The 15446-nt window shown below is 37.4% G+C and overlaps 1 protein-coding gene across 3 annotated transcripts in view; it reads left to right on the top strand.

Moving 5' to 3' along the window:
• nectin1b (nectin cell adhesion molecule 1b) overlaps nucleotides 1-15446 on the top strand; it is a 234898-nt gene that overhangs the window by 198321 nt on the left and 21131 nt on the right. For 2 of the 3 annotated variants that reach the window (XM_059506088.1, XM_059506090.1), the window contains exon 8: nucleotides 14427-14528. The exons of the other annotated variant lie outside the window; for it this stretch is intronic. In XM_059506088.1, the coding sequence (XP_059362071.1) occupies nucleotides 14427-14528 (102 nt within the window). The remainder of the gene's footprint in view (nucleotides 1-14426; nucleotides 14529-15446) is intronic. 3 annotated transcript variants of the gene reach the window in all.

The raw sequence follows: 15446 nt of genomic DNA, 5'->3' as shown, positions 1-15446 counted from the left end.
TACACACCTACGCTCCTACGATCTTCATTTTATCATTTACAAAGTAGCTTAGCTCATTTTTCTATCATTTTGCTGTGCAGAATGTTTTCAAATGATGTAAATTATGTTAATTAGCACCACACAGATCCGTTTTAATTTGCAAGATTACACTCTGTTGACATTTCTCAGTCCATGTGAGGTTTCATGCAAATGTCCAATACTGTAATTAGCATTCATGACACACCAGAATTTGCATTTGCATTTGTCTTCGGCTGTGTACTTGAAATGAGGTACATTGTCCTTGGTGGACAATGTTAATTTCGAAGGAAGCTGAGCAAAATCAACTTCCCTAAATCGAGAACATGTTTTGAAGGTCACCGTGGTTCTGCTAAATCTTTCCAAATGCATCTTGAACTGAATTTCCTTCAGTATTCGGTGGCATTTGGCTCTAACTGTGCCGTTTTGAAAGTGAAGAATCCTTGCGGGGCACAGAATTGTGAAAACCTGACAGTAAACATGTTCAGTCTGTGATTGTGTCTCCCTGATCTTAAAGCACACAGGATAGGGGAGATCAAAAGCGAGTAGCATTTATAAACAGCAGGTGTTTCGCCTTACTCTTTCTTCCTATACAAATATCCATCACTGGCAGAAAACAACTGCGTTTGAGTTTGTTTATGTGTTTGCTGTGCTTTTTTAAGTCATTGATTTGCTTGAGTCATGCCGGCTCAGATATCTGACCTGCATAAATCTGTGTGTGTGCATTTCCTCTGGCGCCCTGTTAAGATCCCATAAATGTTTGTTTCATGTAAGTTTCAATAGACCTGTTGTTGGTATTAACAAAGGACAGTTGCCCTCACAGTCAGTGTTGCTAGGAAACTGCTTACAACAGATCTCTATAGAAAGTTGAGAAAAGTACATACCACTGTACTATGGCACTTTCCTTGTTATCTTCACCCCTGTGTGTGCTTCAATTACACCACAGACACACCATGAACGAATCCCATTTTAGCACATGTGTGTCCTTGAACCTTCAAAATGCTTCAGAGATATCAGAGGCATTCAAAGGGGCTGCTTTAAAGTCAACATGAAATCAAAGTATTGTAATACACATCCTTGAAGCATGTCTCACAAAGTAGATTTAAATGGCTGTCTGGGATGAGTCTAGCTTAGTTCAGTTCAGTAGTTCAGTTTCTCTCTCTCTCTCTCTCTCTCTCTGGATAAGTACAGTTCTTGAATAGAAGGGAGGGTTGTACCGATGATTCTCTCAGCAGTCCAGACTACCCTCTGTAGTCGTCTGAGGTCAAATTGAACAATAAATGTAATCATAAATAAAATGTTCATTTTTAATATTTGGTTGAGAATCCTTTGTGGGCAATGCTTTGGATCATGAGCTGTTCTACATATAATAAGCCTTCTACATATTTTTTTCTTCCCATCATTCTGGTACAGGTTGATCTTAATTTCCACCGTCCAAAGAATGCATTTAAAGAAGTGGTCTTTTTTTTTTTTTTTTTGGCAAAGTCTGATCTGGTCTTGTTTCCACCTTGTGGTGAACCCTCTGTGTTTGCTGTTCTGAAGTATTCTCTTGATTGTAGACTTTGACAGTGACACACCTACCTCCTGAAGAGTGTTCTTCACTTGGCTGGATGTTGTGAAATGGTCTTTCTTCACGATGGAGAGGATTCTCTGAGGATTCCTCTATGTTGCTGAACTCACCAGTGCATTATTTTTAATGTATTTTTCCTCAGAATGTACCAAACTGTTGAGTTGGCCACATCTAATGTTCCTGCTCTCCTTCGGATGGATTTGTTTTGTTTTTGAAGCCTCACTCTAAAAAATGCTGGGTTGTTTCAACCAACATTGGGTCAAATATGGACTAACCCTACTTTTGGGTTTTAAAATGTAAGGAAAGAATTGAACCCAACAACTGGGTTAGTTCATATTTGACCCAAAGTTGGGTTGAAACAACCCAGAATTATTCAGAGTGCAACAATCGTTTCACCTGTATGGAGACCACATGATGTGGTTCATAGCAAGAGCTCCCAAATGCAAATGGCACACTTCAACTCCAGAACTTTTACCTGCTTAATTGATGTAGAAATAATGAACGAGTAACCCACGCCTGTCCATGAAAAAGCTTTTGAGTCAATTTTCCAATTACTTATGGTCCCTTGAAAAAGGGGATGTACAGTATATATTAAAAAGCTGTAATTATTCCTCCAATTTTGAGGTGAATACCCTTAAATGAAAGATTAGAGTGTGAACTTTAAGCCCAAATTCATTATACAATTGCAACTTGAAAACAACAGTTTTCTGTTTTAATATATATTGAATTTATTCCTGTGATGTCAAAGCTGAACTTTACTTTAGTCTTCTAATATGCTGATTTGCTCCATAAGAAACGTTTATTCTTATTATCAATGTTGAACATGATTGTTCTGCTTCTTTTTAAGACATTTTGGTAAAGAGAAAGATCAAAAGAACAGCATTTATTTGACATAAAGTCAATATAAATATATTTACTGACATTTTTGAACAATTTAAAGCACCAATCAATTAAATTAATACGGACCCCAAACTTTTGAAAGGTAGTGTGTAACATAATGTAAAAGCTTTATAGATAATACATGAAAAAGCTTTTTTTTAAATGATAGAGCTTACTTACTGTAATTATTTATTTATTAATTTTGTTTCAAATAGGCCATGTGCTATTAGTGTCATATGCACATTTTACAGTTCATCATAAACTCACACTCTTAAGAAAAATGGTTTTAAACAGTACCAAAAAAGGGTTCTTCGGGCTTGTAACAAAAGCAGAAACTTTTTTAGTGCTAAATATAACCTTTTTATATAGGGTTCCAATGTGAAATACACCTACAAGGTGCTTTCTTCGGTTACTCATTTATGTAACCATTGCTTTCAGCCATAAGCAGATGTCTTCAGGTGGTTCCCAACCTTCCTTGAGTGTTTCAATCCTCTCAGTTTGGTGGGTTGGTAGTGGTGGCCAAGTCACTGCCCATCTGCTCATGGCTTCCAGATTTCTTCCTCTCTTTTGCTCCATATCCAGCATGAAGCTCACTCAACCTCCTCTTCCATCCTGTGAGCAGCATGTTTCTTGCTCTTCTCATCCATGCCTTAAGCTGACATCAGCCTCCGTTCTGATTTGGCAGGGAAGCCTCTACATCCTATTTCCACTGGAAACAGCCATGCCTGCTATCCTCAATTAAAATGCTTTTATGATCTTTGGCTGACCACAAAACATTATCTGGGCGAAGAGCTGTGTGGAACACTTCCAGGAACTGCAGCTTCCGTCTAGCCTCGACTCTTATATCCCAAGACTCTGTGTCCTGCAGCAAGTTTGATTTTGCTAATGCCCTAGTTGTAAAGGGCGTGGCTTCCTCCTTTATGAATTTGATGGTTACCTTGCCTGTGCTGCCTGGCCTCTTCTTGCACTTCTCTCGCTCAAGTGTATCGGCAAAGTATAAAAGCACCTTCTCATGGCACCACCTATATCGACCTTGGGTTAAAGTTTGTTTTTATTTACACCCTGACAATATGTAGTGCCAGCGTTCTCTTTTGGCCACAAAGCTTCCAATATGGGTCATCCCTCAACCCCCAAGTGTGCAGATGAGAAGGTAAAGGATGGGTGTCAAACACAGAGTGCAAGAGGAAGGAAATACGGTAGGGTTACAGTCTCTATAACTCTGCCCATATAATCTTATGCTTGGGCAAATCACATTTTGTCCATGCCCCCTTGGATGCTTGTTCCATTGCTCTGGACATATGCCTCTGCCCCTATTGAGCTCAGATTTCTGCCTGAACCATACCTTGCCTGCTTGTAGTACTAGCATTCCCAAACTGTTGGAAATGTGTCGACCCCAGGCCTTGACGTCCAATGCTGGTGTTGCCAATGATGTAGTGCAACTTTAGTGAGCATTCTACCTGTTCAATGGCGGCATTGGCTGCCCATTTATGGCCGGATCTTGTTGTGATGCCTTCTTGCTTTACCAGAGCATATTTAGATTGTCCCAGACTCATTGTGACTCTGCATTTTACCACCTTGAACTCCTACAACAGATGACCGAGGGAGATGCAGCTGCCCTGATCGAATGTAGAGGCCCATTGAAGAGAAGCTTGGGGGAATCCCCAACCACCTCCGCAGGTGCTTGTTAATTTTCCTCTCAGTGCTTTGCACAACTGTTAGAGGGAACTCATAGACTTTAAGGAGCCAAATAAGCCTGGGTAGAAGGCCATGCTGCTACAGCCAGGATTTATATTTTCCAGGGAGTCCGGACCTATTGATCTTCTTCAACCTGTCTTTTGTTTGCTTCACAGCGTCTGCAACATTGGCACCATATGTCAGTGTTGCATTGAACCACTTCTCCAAACTCTTTATAGGGCTGTGACCTGGCCTTGAACTTGGAGGCCAAACTTACTTGTGACTCTGCCATTCCTGATGACCAGCCTTCTGGACTTCCTGGCCTTAAAAGACAAGCTCGCCTAGGTGGCTACATCATCCAGGGTTTCCAGTACCCATCTCTCTTGAACATGTGTCGCAGCACTGGCTGAACAATACCTGACTTCAGAACGGGGCCACAGGTTATGCCTTCTGCTGCTGTTATTAGAAGATTCATGCCCATGATAAAGAGGGTAGTGGAGATGGTACATCCCATTGGGATTCCCTTCTGGAGTTCCTGCCAATTGGTTGTCCACTGGGCTGACGTAAACCTCAGTTTAATCCCCCAGATAGCTAATGATCAGTTCTTGAATAGCAGCAGGAATGTGGTAATGGTCGAGTTCAAACTGGATGAGGTCATGCAGAAATTCTATTACATAGAATTACATAGTTACATAGTGGTGTAGAATATAGAATCATTCTTCAAAAATGCTATATAGGACTTTACTGGTGTTATAAATAACCTTTTTAATTATAGTTTTTCATTAATATCAGTATGTTATATCATTAATATTAGTATTATTTGTATATATTATTTTGTATTATTGGTTTTCCCCCTTTATCTAACTGATCTTATAATATCTTGTTAGGGTTTTACATAAAATCAACAACAACAACTGCAACAACATGCCAATTAGGTACTTTTTGAAAGTGAACTAACAACAGTTAATAGCAGAATACATTAATGAATGACAATGGACATTGAATTTACTGTATTTATTTATTTATTTTCAATATCTTCAGTATAGTCAATTCAATAACAAAAAATCTATATCTTTGTTACTTAGTGAAGTAGAGTAGAGTAACTGAACAGAGTTGGCCACACTTACATGTTCTCTTAAACTACAAAGAGAAAAGACATAGGAAACCAATTAGCATTTGAAAGTTAAAATTTATAGACATTTTTAGAAAGAAATCATTGACCTGGTGAGAGTGTGTTGACAGTCAGTGTAGTTGGATGCCTGAGCTGTAGAAAATCAGTAATGAGGCATCTCAGAGAGTAGCCTCTGTTAGGGTTTTGCATTAAAACAACAACAACATTAACCACAACAGCAGCATGTTGTGTGAATTGTTTTTATTGACGTGCAAAATTATCAGTGATCTTAAGAACAGTTATTAGCTGAATAAATAAATGAATGACAATTTACATTGAACATGAATAAATGCATAAAGAAGTAAAACACACACACACACACACACACTATAAAATAAAATATAATAAAAATAGAACACCAAATAGATGTGATGAAGAAACAATCACAATCCAATCAATATAATGCCTTAAAAGTCCATCATTTTGGTGTGATTAAGTAGCTATTTTTCTCTGCAGATGATAAGGTTGTGGGATGTGATACATCTGAAATACACAACTGAGTTTAGGGTTACAGTGTGTCCATGTGTTTGTGTGAAAACAATTATGTTTATGATGGCCAAAAGCAAAAATGGACAGTATCTGAGCCCTCCACAATCTTAAAAAAATCACAGGATAGTTTTAATATTTATTGTGACTGGGTATGTTTATACATAAACATGTATGAACTTATTGAGTAATAATAATAATAAAAATAAAAATCCTACAGTGTGAATTATAAATGCATTGTCTATTTTACTTAGTGGAGAAGAGGATAGAAGTTTCCACAGCTCAGAGTTGCATACACTTATATGTGACCAAAAAAATAATAATAATAAAAAATAAATAAAAAATAAGGAATAAGAGCATTTACATTTTCGGGTTACATTTAAAGTTACATTTGTATTTAAATTTTAGGAATGAAATAATGTACATGTTGAGAGTGTTGAAAGTCTGTGTATTTGGATCACTGAACTCCAGAAAATCAGTAATGAGGTGCTTTGTCAGTTACAGATTTGAACAGAAGGGTGGGAACATAGAACTCTAACACAAAGAACCATTTCGGCATGAAAGGGTTCTTCAGAATTCTATGGTTCTAAATAAAACCATTAATGCATGTAAAGAGCCTTTACAGATCCATCTTTGTTTAGAGTGCAGCATCAACCCCTGAGTTGGCCCAGAATATTTCTATTGTGAGACTGCCAAACTTGATCTAAACTTGGTTTGAATTGGCTTTGTCAACTTGAAACCAACAGTTTAACTAACTTTTGAGACAGGGATTATTTATCACATATTTAGTATTTGTCTTTCTCCACCTCCAAAATGACTTTTGTTTATGACTGACAGTACAAATCCCTTATTCTTTCATAGCCTCTCCCCTCTAATCACCTGGCTTCATTCTGGCATGTAATAAACATATTCCATGTTCCATTCAGCTCTCTGTAAATCATGTTCTGCCCTAAAAGGTTTTTTTTTGTAGTTAGAGAATATCTTATTGCACTTGGATACACCTCACATCACGGAAGTAAAACAATTTAGGAACTGCATCGTACATTGAAAGGAGCAGCCGTTTGTTGTAAAAAACAAAAAAACAAACAAATTATACTTCATTATGTCTGTCAACACAACTTCTTGTTTACTAAAACTAGGTTGCTTATAGAAGAGATGATAGTGAGGCCAGCAGGGGTTGCTCACCCTGTGATATGTGTGGGTCCTAGCGCCTTGGTAAATTGGCCTTTTGCACTGCTATAATGCTTTACATGATACGAATGGTTGCAAAGCAACTTTACAGAGAATAACGTTTCTACAATATATTTAGTAGCAGCTTATCAGTGGTGACTGTAAGTTAATGTGCATATGGCAGAAATGTACAGAAAAATAAATTCAAGATGTAATCAAAAAGACAATTAACACTATGAACAGCAATTATTATATGATTCAATCAAACATATAGCAAAATTTGGTAGTTCTGTATGTTGTTTCAGGGTTGGCAACATCTGAGGTCCTCTGAGGGGTTGGCATCATCTCTTCTCAGGTGTTCTGGATCCAGACTTCAGCTTGTGTAAATCCTAGTTGACATCCCGTGGCAAAAAACTGAGAAACAAATAGAGACATAATTAGCATAGCTGCTGTTCCAATCAAGCAAAATTGATTTGTTTAACCCAAGCTAAAATATAGTAATGTGCATTTGATCAGATATAACTGTAGTACAAGATTATGAAATGCATTATTTGAATGCTTGGCCAAAGAGATGTGTATTTAATCTAGATTTAAACAGAGACAGTGTGTCTGCACCCTAAACATTATCAGGAAGGCTATTCCAGATTTTGGGAGTCAAATGTGAAAAAGCTATACCTCCTCTAGTGCTATTCTGGGTACTACCAAAAGTCCAGAGTTTTGCTACCTTAGGGAGTGTGATGGATTGTAGCATGACAGAAGACTAGTTAGGTATGCAGGAGATATACAGTGGAAACTAGTCCCATATTTTCTAATAGGGAATTACCAAAGGGCAACATGTATATTGAAAATAGCAGGACCTAGGACAGATCCTTGTGGCACTTCATACTTTACTGGTGATAATTGAGATAACTTCCCATTTAAATAAACAACGTGGTATTGATATGGCAGGTTTGATCTAAAGCCTGCCCTTGAAATCCCTTATAGTTTTGTAATCTAAAGTGTGTTATGATCTACAGTATATTGTTGAACAAAGCACTAAGATCAAGTAAAACTAGCAATAAGATGCAGCCTTGGTCTGAACCAAGAAGCAAGTCATTTGTAATTTTAGCAAGTCAGGTTTCTGTGCTATGATGGGATCTGAAACCTGACTGAATTTCTCCATATAGATATTTTTGCATGAAGGAGCACAAATGAGGGGACACAACTTTTTCTAAAATTTTAAACATAAACAGAAGATTTGAAATGGTCTATAATTTGCCAGTTCCCTAGAGTTTTAATAGACACCATCTGGAATGGTTTTGGGATGTGACCTAAAGATAACGACGAGTTAATAAATATTGACTGCTACAAGTAATAATTCTTCACCAATAAGTTGGTGTGTGATGGGCTTTCTTGTACAATATGGCTGCCATCACATCATGCAGGTGGATGCTGTACACTGGTGGTGGATGAGTCCCCCCCCCCCTGCCACAATGTGAAGTCCTTTGAGTGCCTAGAAAAGTGCTATACAAATATAATACATTATTACTATTATCAACTAGATTAGTTTCAGAAGGAAATTGTTAAAAAAGGGGAAAAAAACTGCATCTGTGAAGCCACTTGAGGTGGTCCTTGAAAGTGACTTTATTAGGCAAAATGACAGACACGACCCTGAATAATTATGCAGAAGTCTATTGTACAGTTACATTTACAGTCATGCCCAAAACTATGGACACCCTTGGTAAATATGATCAAAGAAGGCTGTGAAAATTAATCTGTATTGTTAATCATTTTGATCTTTTATTTAAAAAAAGTCACAAAAATCTAACCTTTCATTGGATAAGAAGAATTTAAAATGGGGGGCAAATATCATTATGAAATAAATGTTTTTCTCTAATACACATTGGCCACAATTAAAGGCAGGGTAGGTAAAAAGGGTAGCTTTTTTTTTCAAATTTGTTTAAACTTTATTTATATATAAAATACATAATTAAAATGTAAGTACTCTGAAAAAGAAAGTATAAAATTGAGTGACTGTAGACCTCTCACGACTGTTTTAAAGACAGCTCATTATTTCCATTCACTCCACCCCCTCCCTTCTGGGCTCCTTCCAAAGCCTCTACTATGGCTCGCTAAGTAATGTTATGTTAGCTATATTACGCAGCTACGTGTGCTAATGACACATGCTTCATGAAAAAAATATGTATGATCAAAATACAAAAAGAAAGATTTACCTGTCCAGCAGAAATAAAGCCATCAAGGAGTCACTTTTCAGCCCCTTGAGTTCCCTCAGTTCTCGCCATCGCTGGAAAGCCACGCCGATTTTAACTCGCGTTTTATTTCTTTGTTTATCTAAAGACTTTTTGTTCATTGCCTTTTCTTGTACTGTTACTGTCTTCCTTTTTTTGCCTGGTTTGCCTTCACTAACTGCATAGGCTGGTACTGTGAATTTTGCTTGCTGTTTCTCTGCCATTGTTTTGGTATTCCTAGGATCCGTGCCTGTTGAATCAAACGTGCTGTTTCCTCAAATCAAACGTGCACGCGCAAGTGTGCAGGTCATTTGTGGCAAAAGGGTGGTTGCCATGGTTGCGAGAGAGTGACAGTCACCTAAGCCAATCCTATGTTTCGTCCCGAAATGGAAATAATGAGCTGTGTTTAATACAGATTAAACGGTCTAGAGTCACTCGATTTTTATACTCTTTTAATCAGAGTACTTACATTTTAATTATGCATTGATATATATAGAAAGTTTAAACAAATTTGGAAGAAAGTTGTTTATACATGTATTACCTACCCTGCCTTTAAGGACACCCTTTTATTGAATTATTTTTTAAACCTCCATTTGCCATTTTAACAGGTCTAAATTTTCTCCTATAATGCCTGATGAGGTTGGAGAACACCTCACAAGGGATCAGAGACCATTCCTTCATCCAGAATCACTTCAGACCCTTTAGATTCCAAGCTCCATGTTGGTGGTGCTGCTCTTCAGTTAACTCCTCTCATTTTCTATAGAGTTTAGGTCAGAGGACTGGAATGGCCATAGCAGAAGCTTGTTTTTGTGCCCAGTGACCCATTTCTGTGTTGTTTTTGAGGTTTGTGTTTGGATTATTGTATGGTTGGATGATCCAAAACATGGTCCATTATATGATTTCTAACAGAGTCAGTCACTTTTTGATTTTTTATCTGTTGGTATTTGATAGAATCAAAGATGCATTGTATCTAAACAAGATGTCCAGGACCTCCAGCAGAAATATAGGCCCACACCATTATAAATACAGCAGTATATTTAATTGTACACATGGGGTCCTTTATATCTCTTTTCACCAAAACCATCTTGAGTGTTTGCTGCTAAAAAGCTAATTTTTTTGTTTCATCTGACCATAGAAGCCAGTCCCATTTGAAGTTCCAGTCATGTCTGATAACTGAATATGCTTTAGTTTGTTTTTGGATGAGCTAGAATCATTTTTCTTGAAACCCTCCTAAACAACATGTGGTGATGTAGGTTTTCTGGCCCCAAGACAACTATTTTCTGCAATTATTCAGATGTGGTCCTTGGAGAGTCTTTAGCCACTTAAACTGATCTCCTCACCGTGCATTAGGACGATATAGACTCACATCCTCTTCCAGGCAGTTTTGTAACATTTTCTGTTGATTGGAAATTCTTAATTATTGCCCTGATGCTGGAAATGGGAATTTTCACTGCTCTAGCTCTTTTCTTATAGCCACTTCACTAATTTGTGAAGCTCAGTTATCTTTTGCTGCACATCTTTGGTTTTTCTCGTTGTGATGGATGATTAAGGGCATTTGGGCTTTGTTTCCCTCCCTATTTATATTTCTGTGAAACAGGAAGCAATGGCTGGATAATTTCATGTTCATAATCACCCTGGATTATTCAAAATTGTGAATATGAATGGAAATATACTTCAGAGTTATTTTACTCATAATTATTTCTAGGGCTGTCCTTAACTGTGGCCAATGCGTATTAGATAAAAACATATGATATTTCCCCCATATAATGATATTTCCCCCATTTTAAATTCTTATTATTCAATGAAAGGTTAGATTTTTGTGATTTTTTTTAAATAAAAGATCAAAAGGATTAACAATGCAGATTAATTTTCACAGCCTTCTTTGTTCATATTTACCAAAGGTGTCCATATTTTTGGGCATGACTGTAGCTCGAAAGGCAAAACCTGTCATAGAATCACCCAAAGCTGACCCACAGAATACTGTACCTGCACCAAAATGATAAGCGGCATGTACATGAAAGGCCACTATAAGGCTGACTGACAACGTCCCCATGTTACTTTTAGGTAATGAGGTAACCTGCGAGAGCATCCGTAGCATTTTCCTCCCTCCCCATTCCTCTCAACAAGGCCCCAGGGAAGAGATAACAAGAAACAAAATAGTTGGCTGCCATAACAAAAAGCCTTTTATTCTTCCTTTAAATTGATTTTTTTCCACTGTCTCAGAAATCTTCCGTAAAGCTAAAGTCCTCTTAACAGTGAATAGATATCCCTCAGAAATGTGACATAGGCAGGCGGTGATTGTTGGGAATCTTTACTCAAAGGCCATCTTTGCTGGAGGATTATCCCACATTTAGGCATTTCGATTCAGTCACATCAAACCACTAAAACAGCACTCCAAGCCAAACAACCACCCCGCTGTACATGTAAGCGGCTCCGTCTTTTGTTTTGTTTTTTTGTTGTTGCTGTATTCTTTCGTCTTTGATTCATGAGAAAATACGAAAAGGCTGGCTGCTATCGCTTGATTGTTCTCGCTTTTCTTTCATTCGATGACAGTCGCAATTTCCAGCAGCTCCAGACATTTTATTTAGTGTTGGAAAAGACTTTCCGCTTAAGTACTTAAGGGTTGAGAAACTATCCCATCCCAAACTTCTAAACACATTGCGCTTGCTGCCAGTGAAGCGGGAAGGGCTTCATAAGGAGCACACTGTAAGCCTAATGAAAATTGCTCTGAAAACAATGAGGCCGAGGCCTTTGCTGAGCTCGTTGGATGGGTTTGGACATCGTTTTTCCATCTAGCAGTTAGTTGGAAGAGGTTTTGCACACCCCATTAAACATGACGGAATGAAAAGACTATTCTACTGTTTTCGTTTTCATAGGCAAGAGAGCATATGTTTTCTCTATGGCAGTTTTAAGGTGGTTGTTCTGTTGTGCTGTGGGCGAAAAATTAGCCCCTCATTATTTTTGCCACCCTACACATCTTGTGCGTAACCCATTTTAGTGTTTTTGCATCCTCAGGGCGATGTTCTTTTTCCTCTGGACCCCAAGAGGAACTTCTGGTGTGAAATATTGCAAAACTTAAATTTAGTCAGAAAAACATGTTTGTGTGCATGTTAGAGACACTTTCTGTCAGAGCTCTTTTATCCCTAGTTTTCTTTTGCATGTGATGCAAAGAGATCAGCAGGTGGCCAACAAGCCTTAGAATGAAGCTCATCAGTTTCAGAGAAACAGACTGCTGTTATAAATGGCGCTGTGAATTCACAGGCGTACATGCACAACATTAACAGCCTTATTTATTTATTTATTTATGAACTGAGACCCCCTAGTGGGTCCTGGCCCCTTTGTCAAGAACCACTGCTGTAACAAGAACTTGAAATACACAGTGATTCTGACGTACCATTCACATAATTGGCCTATTCTCGCCGAAAGTGTTTTTTTTTATTGCAACAACATTTCAAAACAAAGTCATAGATCCCTATGTGCTCCTTCACACTGAGGGTTAAAAATGTGATCATACAGTATTTCATAACAAGGACATTTATTGTGTTGCTGTGGTTCAAAAACCAATAACATAAACTTTTGTCTTATTTGTCCAGCACCAGCATTCTAGAGAGACATCCATCTGTATATATCACTGATCTCCAGATTCCAGGAACATAAATAGCCGTAGACAAGTGGCTAAATCCAAGAGAATATCACAATATACAATACATTTTGGATAGTTTTCTCTTTAATCTGCTTTGTCATGGTTTTTTTTTTTATCAAGCAAGGTATTATGTACAAGTAGCCGGTCATTATCCTAAAATAAATCTTGATACCGTTAATGTAATGGTGCTTTACATGAGTACTTGCCAAAAAAATAAATAAATTTTCATGATATATTAAAAATTGTATCGTGTTAAAAATAAAAATTATACAAAACATACTAGAATAACTTTACAAGAAATAGTGGTTGATTGTACAGTTTAACAGTATGAACATTCTTATACAGAAATAATTGAATTTCCCAGAGATGCATGCAATTTAATGATTGACAGACTGGAATGCATTTCACTTTGAATCAAGTAGACAAAGTCTTTTCAGAAACTCATTAGCAAATTGCACCATTTTGTTGCATCATTTTTTGAATATGCCTTAAAAAATGATACACTGCCAGAAAAAAATAATAATAATATTAATAATAATAATAATTAAATTGAAAAATTATGCCTTTAGGAGAATACATATCAGCTTGTACCTGGGCCAGGACCCTCAAAAGGACACCTTTGTACCTTCTTTATGCCTAAAATGTGTACTGTGCATTAGTACCCAGCACTGGGTGGTAACTGATTAATTGTTATGTGGATTACATAATCAGATTCCAAAAATGTATTATTTGTAATTAGAGTATATTACATTTTAAAATACTCATAATCAGGCTACAGTTATTTTATATTTATTACACGATTATGCACTCAATATTAATACATTATTCATAATTTCTTGGTTCTCTTTAAATTCAGATTTTCATGTTTTAAATTTACATTTCCAGTTTTTTGGGATTTTCACACAAAGTCTCGTCCATAATTACTGAAGAAAATTAAGAGGCCATAGCATTTGAACACAAGACCACTGGACCTGTATTCTTCGTTTTGTTTTTGTTTTTTGTTTAGTACGTATTACTATATCTTTGGCTTTTTAAACATTTTAAAATGCATACATTCACATTAATTAAATCTATTCCAGCGATACCCAAAAATCAACCAAAGTCTTTCACCTAATACATTTATAGTACGTGAACGACTCCCTGAGATATTGGGATAAGTTAATAATTGAGTAACGCATTTGCCTATTCATGGTTCTCTGATATTGGTTAATGGTCACATGACATGAAGGTAATGGATTATGTTACTAAATACAACTTTTGTCATGTAATTTGTAATCAGTAACAGATTACAATTTGTAAGTAATCTACCCACTACCTTAGAGTAGTAATATGTATCCTTAGGGTCGTAATATGTACTCTTGGTACTATTATGAACCCTTTACCGTTAGAACCGTTAGAAGGTACAGAGTTGTCAGTTTGAGGGTCCTGATCCAATGAATGGTACAAATTTAGCATTTTTTTTTCTGAAGCTGTACTGTTTAAGTGTTTAGGTCTTTGTACAGATTAAGCGTGCATGTAGACAGACAGGTTAGCACAATTCCCAGGCGGCTGTGAATGGGGTCTTCATCTCAGGTTCTGTTGCCTTCGAAGGTTGTTCATCTGGACAAGGAGGATGAGATTCAGAAGATTCCTCTCCAGCCTCCATACTATGACATGGCACAGTCTGAGTCCACTGCGTTTACCGATAAGCCGGTGAGTAGCGCTGCTAAACTCATTGCTGTTTGTCCATTCTCTTGCTTTTGGTGGTATCCTTGAAAACAGGCATCTGCGGTCAGGATGTTAGGGAGCACATCTTCTTATGCATGTTGCACAAGATGAATTGCCTTCAGAAAGATGTGTAGATTAAAAGAGGAATCCAAGGGGACTTATTTTCTGGCTTGTGCTGTGTCAGCTGGGAACAGATGACAAGGGTTTGTAAATCAGCTGGTTCTGCAGAAGGTTTGAGGTTTCTCATATGTTTGAGAGAATCTGTTGCAGGCATATAGCATTAATATCCTGGCTCTGTGTCAAAACCTAGTGAGCTGCCTTCTTGCTTAGTGCCTTCATAGGAAGCTGCCTATACCAGAGGCTTACTAGGTTTTGAAACAGAGCTTTTATTTCAGTCATTTCAGCTTGGAGGAATGAAACAATGCAGTCTTGAAATGCATTTACTCCATGAATCCACACACTTGCTTCATGTCACTGAATTACAATAGTGTCATATCTCCACAACAAACCAAACGCACACTTGGTGAAATATAATCTTAACGCTCTTTACACTGAAACTTGGCTGTCCTTGAGGTGAGGATTTATTTATTCTGGTCACTCCACACTTTATTCTTTCTCATATAATGGTGTTCTACAGTCCAGGACAATTAAGACACTAGTTACCCAGCAACCCTGTGTGGATAGATTGTATGGCTCTACATTGTACAGCATTGTCTTTCTGCCCTCTACTCTCATTTGAAGGCCATGTTGTATTTGATGCATTTGATTCACTATAACTCTGAGCTGCATGCCTCTTTAAGAGACAGTCTCCTGCCTGATATAGGCTCATTGTTTGTCATCTTTTATAGCTTTGTTGGGCTTACTGTGTGTGAAAATGTCGCATTTGTCAGGTTTGTGTTGACG

The sequence above is a fragment of the Carassius carassius genome, chromosome 23 (genome assembly GCF_963082965.1).
Source record: "Carassius carassius chromosome 23, fCarCar2.1, whole genome shotgun sequence".
Lineage (NCBI taxonomy): Eukaryota > Metazoa > Chordata > Actinopteri > Cypriniformes > Cyprinidae > Carassius > Carassius carassius.
Note: the sequence above shows the minus strand (reverse complement) of the source record. Positions and strands in the feature narration are given on the sequence as shown.